Source organism: Mobula hypostoma, chromosome 8, assembly GCF_963921235.1.
Source record: "Mobula hypostoma chromosome 8, sMobHyp1.1, whole genome shotgun sequence".
NCBI classification, from domain to species: domain Eukaryota; kingdom Metazoa; phylum Chordata; class Chondrichthyes; order Myliobatiformes; family Myliobatidae; genus Mobula; species Mobula hypostoma.
In genome coordinates, this window is record NC_086104.1 from 61,672,532 (window position 1) to 61,679,766 (window position 7,235).

The 7,235-nt window shown below is 43.1% G+C and overlaps 1 protein-coding gene across 6 annotated transcripts in view; it reads right to left on the reverse strand.

Annotated features, from left to right (window-relative positions):
- The window catches only part of bcl11aa (BCL11 transcription factor A a), a 183,467-nt gene extending 177,297 nt beyond the window's left edge, over window positions 1-6,170 (reverse strand). For 5 of the 6 annotated variants that reach the window (XR_010018937.1, XM_063055947.1, XM_063055946.1 and 2 more), the window contains exons 1-2: window positions 5,971-6,170; window positions 1,351-1,683 (exon numbers count right to left, since the gene is read on the reverse strand). Coding sequence is in view for 4 of the 6 variants with exons in the window: in XM_063055947.1 (XP_062912017.1) it covers window positions 1,351-1,683; window positions 5,971-6,025 (388 nt within the window). In the remaining 2 variants the exon portion in view is untranslated. Of the gene's footprint in view, window positions 1-1,350; window positions 1,684-5,970 lie in introns of those variants that run through there. The other variant, XM_063055949.1, reaches the window with a different exon arrangement.
- Between the last annotated feature and the right edge of the window lie 1,065 nt (window positions 6,171-7,235).

The window sequence follows — 7,235 nt, forward strand, 5'->3', positions numbered from 1 at the left end:
GGCCCATGAGAAACAGCGAGAAGGGATATGAATGCAATAGCACCTGTGTGTGTTAAGGAAGCTGACAGAACAACAGGGGAAACCCAGAGTGAGAGGCAGAGATAGGAATACAAGCAGAGGAGGGGTGTGCACATGTGCTGGGAAGGCAAGAACATGAAGTGGGAATGCACATTCAACAGCACACATGAGAAAGAGAGCGTGACTGTGAGAGCGAGTTTGTGAGAGGATGTACAATAGAGAATGAATGCATGAAAAAGAGAGAGCAAAAGAGGGTATGAGAGAGGGTGACAGCATGAGACAGAATGAGGGTGAGTGTGAAAGGGAAAAAGGGAAAGACGCTGGTGAGAGAGGCAGTGAGCAGAGTGTGCACAAGACAGTGGAGGACAACGCACGCAAAAGGTGAAGCATGAGAGCCAGGGTGCAGAGCAAGCACGTGCAAAAGAGCGTGAACGAGAAGAGAAAATACCACACACACTCACCAGGGAAGGATGCAGAAAGAGTGAGCACGTGCCACAGAGAAAGAGCATACAACCCGAAGCGATGACAGAGAGGGAGAGTGTAGAGAGAGAGAGAGAGAGAAAGAGAGGGAGACTGCAAATAGACAAAGTTGAAAGAGATGGAAGAATACCGATGTGCAAGGAGAGAGTACACTCAAGTGAGGAAGGATGGGAAGAGACAGCACGTACTTGAGAGCATGCAAGAAAGAGCATTAAAGAGACTACAAGAGATTGAATAAGAGGGAGAGCAGAGCATGAGAAAGGCAGACAGCTTGAGAAAAAGAGCACAATATAGAAACAGGCAAATAGAGATAGCATGCGGCAAGAGAAAAAGACAGAGTGTGCATGCGACAGACAGCATAAAAGAGAAAGCACAAAGCAGGGAGGGAGAAAAGGTCCAAGTGTGTGAAATGTTGCAGAGAAATGAATAAAGGGAAAATCAAGATACATCTGTCAGAATCATATCAGGAACAGGGAGAGTACGAGGGCCATTTATCATTTCACTGAGGAGACATGGTGCATCCAGTGGCCTTTCCTGTCAACCAACCTTTGAAATTTCCAACATGCCCTTAAACTTTCAAATAAGCATGCCTAAACGCTTGAGTAACTGCCCTCTTAACTCTGGCCTGGCTGGTATAAATGGCATCTTAAAGTCAAGGTCACCCATGTCACTTTGCCATGGGGCCGTGTTTAATTACAGAGCAAATGCTGACTGCTGATACAGACTCAGGACTAGCAGCCGCAGTTTGATTAATGCAAGAAAAATAAATAAAAAGTATACAAGGAGGCATGTGTTTTTCTTTTCCCTACTTGTTTCTGTTTGTGTAAGGTGGAGTGTTTTGTCTGTTTTTACCTGTTGCTGTGTTTTCCTGTTTGGGGCAAATTCCCTTGGATGAAGTAGAGAGACAATCATCATCATCTGGTGTGACCTGGATGCCAATCTCAACAGGTGTAGATGCCTTTTTGAGTTCACTGGGAGAAGGCGACGGTGGCTTATCCACAGCTTTGTCCAGACAGAGGCCGCCATTGCACTGCTTCCTTTTGTGCTCAATAAACATTAGAATGTCCCCCAGTGGGAAATTCATCTGACACTGGCCACAGGTAAGGAGGTCGTGGTCACCCTCAGGAGCTCCCAAGGTGCCATGTTCCTCTTCTTCATCCGTGAGAATGGCTTCGAGGGAATCAGCTGCAGCAGAGGAACACAAACCGGAGAGCAACAATAATGAAAATCAGGTGACTCTTAGCAAATTGATTTCACTCCAGCCTCCCCCCTTACCATAGTAAGAGATCCAGTTGACATGAATAGCAGTGCTTAGAGCGAGAGGGTAACGGTTCTTTTTTAACTGTATGCATCTCACAGGAATTTATCACAGGATGTCAATCAATTGAGCAAAGCACCAAATTTTCAAAACTGCTTAATTCAATTTTAAATGAATTAGCTTCTTCCGCAAAAGCAAAAACTAACCAGAATTTGTAATTGATGAACTGACTGCTTTAGGAAACGCTGGTAATTTGAATTACAATGGAAGTACCGCAAGTCATTTCAGGTCAATTTTCTTCGTCAAAATAAATTAAAATTTGTCATTTTACAAAAGTCATAGAAATAATGTGACTTGGTTGGTGCTAAGGAATTGGCTTGATTATGTCAGTTCTGGTAGCCAAATGAAACAGCTGGCTGCTTTACATTGCTGGGCTTCACATACTCATATTTAGGTTGTCCTTTGTGATGGAAGCACTTTTCTCCCTCAGTGCTTTTGTTAAATGCTTCCTATCAAAACTCAAATAGCCATTTTGTCTGCACTTAGCACAAGCATTATTATATTATTTTACCATAAACGTTAATAACTTTGAAAGGGTTGCCCTTCATCTGTAACATATCATAACCCCTTTTCACAGAATGCCAACAAATTGGTTTTAATTACACAAAGATGCAAAGAATCACATATCCATTTTAGACCTACATTGTAGAGTTCTAAAGTTTTTATCTCTAGGATTCCGATTACTGCAAGATTAATTCGTTTTTCTGGTAATGAAAGAATCAATTTACAGCAGACATTTCAGGATAACTTATTAAAGTAAATGTTAACACACTTCCCAGACCAAGTAACTAACTTTGACATTAAAGCATCCACTATTTAGAAAATTATAAGTTAATCAAATCAAACACACAATCTGCATTGCAAGTCAACTAAGTACATCATTACAATAAAATATTTGCATAAAATGTGTAAAAGATGTCCACTGTAATTTGATGCAATTTAAAAGAATTAAGCTAGTTGAATAGAATTTCCACTAGCAGAGTAAGACAAACTATATAACTATGAAAATATCTTGCAAACTCGATTTTTAACCTTTTGAAAACAAAAACCACTAAGGCACTAGAAAGAGATTATGTAGAATTATTTCAGCTATCCTCTAGATTTTTCATGATCCATTTTGAATGGGAATTTGTCTTTCATTGTCTTTTGAATGGAAACTAAGGAGAGGGTATGCCCTCAAAAAAATAAACATAACACGTTGAAAAAAAATCTTGATTTTAAAAATGCAGTTATCCAATCAGCATTGTAATCCAAACAATTAGCTCTATGATTTTTCCACTGAATTTGAAACAGCGATACATACTCATTATTAAGCAATAGCATCTGTCTTTACATCTAAACACAGTTAGTGCTTCATCCAAGAGCTTTCCTTTCATCAAATTAATAGCTTTTTTGTAGCAAAATATTACAGCTCCATACTTCAGCCCTTATGAGACCGGCTTTATGAATTTGAAGATCTGTCATTGCTATTTCCTAAGCTGATACTGTCAGTCCTAGAGGTTGCTCATGGGCTTTGGGGTAGTTTCAATAAGAAATGGTATATCTTTCTTGACAATATGAAAAGCAAAATTACACCGTTTCAAATCGCGAGAACAATATTACATTTCTACATGATACCAGGTTTAAATTTGTTTTCGATTATTTGTGATCATTATTTCGGAGAGTAATGCAGAATTACAAACAGCACAATTCAGAGACACACACACTGTAAACAAGCGACTTGACCATCGTCGCATTGAGTTCCCAACGAAACTGCAAGCTTGATTTTTTGAAATATTTATTTATATTTGTCTCGTCAACGCTATCTTGAGTTTCAGCTGTCAACATCTATGGAAACAGCACGATGTATTTCTATCTGAGTAAGAGACTCCGCACCTTTGGGCGAATCTGCAATAACACTGTGGGAAGCATCATCTAATTTTTATACAAATATCATGGCAAGTGTCGAGTCGAAAAGGTTTGCGAATGACAATAAAAAGTTACGAACGATGCAGAGAGTGCTGGGTGAAATCTGTGCAACGGTGGGCGCGAGAAACCGAGCGAGGAGTCGGTCTTGACAAACTAAGACTTGCTCGCCGAAACTCCTCATTGTTTCGGGCTTGTGTTCTGTTTCAAAGCCTTTTCCGCAATAATAAAACCATCAGCGAACACCACACTCCGCACACGTGCATCAAAGCAAAGGATTCACACAACAAACTGAACTGTCTATATTAGCAATTGTATTTATGGAAACAACTGCTTTCCCTTTGATCCGGGTATCTAACTGAACGAGATAGGATACTGTAAATGAAAAGCCATATTCCGATTAAAAAAAAACTGCTTTATTCAATCATCGATTTTAACACACGGTGAAGTTCGGGCCAGTTTATCTCAGTGCGCCGAGCACTCGAGCAGTTTAGCTTCAAAAGGTTCCTTTACCTGAAATACCATCGGATAAGAAACGGCCACCGAAGCGGAGAGGGTATTTTTTGGGGGGCGGGGTGGGAGGGTTTTAATTTCTTTCTTTTTTTCGGATGGGGTGAGTGTGAGAGAGAAGAAATCAGAACAGTTTTTAAGAAATGGTGTTGAAGTTTGTACAGGCTGCAGTCTTGCTCCTGGAGTTGTTCTTTATGTTATTCTGCCTCCTAGCGACATAAACGGACTACATCGACCCCCCCCCCCCCCCATTAAACAACTTGACACATCTCTCTCACTACAACCACTGTGCCAATACTCTGCACTTACTTACACAATCCAACGCTGACTTGACTTAGAAATATACAGGAACCTGAAAGCTTGGCATTTTACCGACTATTACGGTGAAACCGCTGTTAGCTTCCACTTCCTCGCTTATTGGCAATAAATACACTTTTTTTCTACAACTATTGTTTCTTCTAACAAGAAAAGATTTTTACTGTAAAACGAACTCCTCCTCTTGAATTGGTCACGTTAGACTCGCCAGGCTGTTGGTTTTAACGCTTAAAGCTGGCCAGCCCCCCTTTCCAGTGAGGGCAACTGAGCCCCGTGAGCCGAGTACGGTCCGTCACCTCACCGCAACAACACTCTCTGGTGAGAAACTAACTGGTTTCCCCCCAAAAAAATACATTAAGTGTCATATATACGCACGCAGACACGAGAGAAAACTCCCCTTTCCCTGAAAAACTGCTGAACAATTTCCAGTGAGTTTGTGGGCGGGAGGCACAGTGGTTGGAAACGCGTGGACTTTTCCCCGCCAAAGCGGCGATCTCCAGAGCAGGCGGCCGTGGAGGCTGCCGAGTCCGCAGCCCGGAGCCCAAGGACTGAACATAGGCTCCAAGGCACGTGCGCTCAACCCCGAGTGCCTGAAAGTATCGTGCCGAGACTCTGTGGCTCCAATAACGCTAAGGGTTAAACATTTCAACTGAGTTTGCCGATTAATATTAATAATAATGCTATTTATCGGGCGGGAGGGGGTGTGATCGGCGGCAGTAGCAGCGCCGGCAACACGGGAGCTGGGCTGTGCTGGAGGTTCCGCACACGAGGAGCCGCAGCTCGTTGTAAACATTCAGCACGAGATTTTTCCCAATCACAAGCAAGTTTCAGCTTTTTTTTGAAATTTTTCCAAAAAAACAATTGCGAGGAAGGAATCGAAAGTTGAGCGGCAACTAAAGTTAGGAGCCACGAGAAAGTGCGGCGATTGCAGCCGGCTCAAGGGAGGGTGAAGATAGAGAGGAGAGGGGGTACTATGGGGGGTGGGGGGACAAGGCGGCAGTGTCCAACAGCGCGGAGATCGGCTGCCCTTTGGGGGCTCTGCGGGATCACTGGTGCAAATTCACTTGCAGTCAAACACCGGGACTGATCAAACTCTCTCGATCCGCAACTCTGAAGAAGGGGCAACTGTGTGCCTGCGCCCGTCCGTCTGCCGGGGTCGGCACCAGCCTTGCCCCCTCCCACCAGCCCTCGCCGCTCCTGCCCCAGCTGCCCCTCTCTCCCCGGCTGCCCCTCGCGTGTTTCCGCGCTCCCTTTACTCTAGCCGCCCGCTGTCAAGCCTTCAGCACTCCTCGGTCATTAACTCTTGTTTCCCCCTTTCCCTTTACTCTTTACTTTCACATGGACAACTACAAGCTTTTTTTCTCGTTTTAAATATAATTATAGAGAAAAGTGCAAGAACAACAAAAAAATCAAAAGATACTTACGTGAAAATTCCCGTTTGCTCAAGTGCTGAGGGTTGCCCTGCTTGCGGCGAGACATGCTCGGTCACATCGGGAGCGGGAAGAAGGAGACTCCAGAGAAAATATCTTCATCAATGGCTTGACATAAAATAAATTAGAAATAATACAAAGATGGCGGATGGAGATGGATTGTGGGATAGCCGTCATGGCTTTAAAACCACCAAGTTCAAGTGCGTACGTGACGTGCCCGCGAACTTGAACGTCAGGAGGTGGCTGGGCAGGGCGAGAGGAGAGAGCAAGCCAATGATACATACCCAGGGACACGGGGCTGGACAAACCCCTGTGATCAGAGAGAGAAAGAGGGAGAGGGAGGGAGACACACACACTCACACAATCACACACACAGCCGCGCTCATCCAATAGGCGCTGCTTCAAGCTGCTTCCAATCAATCCATCATCCCTCCCCTCCCCTCTCTCAAAGCCACGCCACCCTCCACCCCCCACCCCCCCCCCCCCGCTTCTTCTCTCTGCCAGCACAGGGCTGTTTGTAACTCATGGGCATAGAGTTATTGGCCAAAACCATGCAAATAAGCTATGGACTTACAGATCTTCTGCACAACTGCAATGAATCAAAGATTACAAAGCGCACACGCACATAAATGTGTGTACCTATAAATGTGTACATGTATGCGTGCGAAAGTTATTTTTGTTAACTACAGTAAAGGGTCAGTTTTATTCCTAAGGCTAATTATTGGGAAAATAAACGAGGTTTGCGAAGTATTCTGAATAAATGACAAAACAGAGATTATCAATTTTCAAAGGCGTACCCGCGAACTCAGATTGTGCAGATGGAGAATAAAATATATTTACATTTGAAAATAATTCTAAATTAACATCGGAAATGTTGCCAATGAATTTCCCACACTCTCGTGTAAAAGAAAACTGTTTGTGGAGATTGCTGACACTTTGTGTGCGTACGTAGTTTTATATATATATATATATATATATTGTTTATTTTGTAAATATTAAAAGTCCTGGACCATCTGGTGGGACATTACCTGTTAACCGCAGCTCTGTTGTTTTCGGTTACTTGTCGGTGAATATTTCACAAGACTTAAAATGCATCAAGTGAATCTATAATGCAAAGTGAAAATAACAAGCCTATTATTTTTCTCCCCTTTGTGCCGCTCTTCTATGCAGTATATTAAACCGAGGGCGGATTAATAATTGAGCTTCACACATTTCATTCCCGTTTTTCAATGGATTTGCAGGTATTTTGGTTGCAGGTA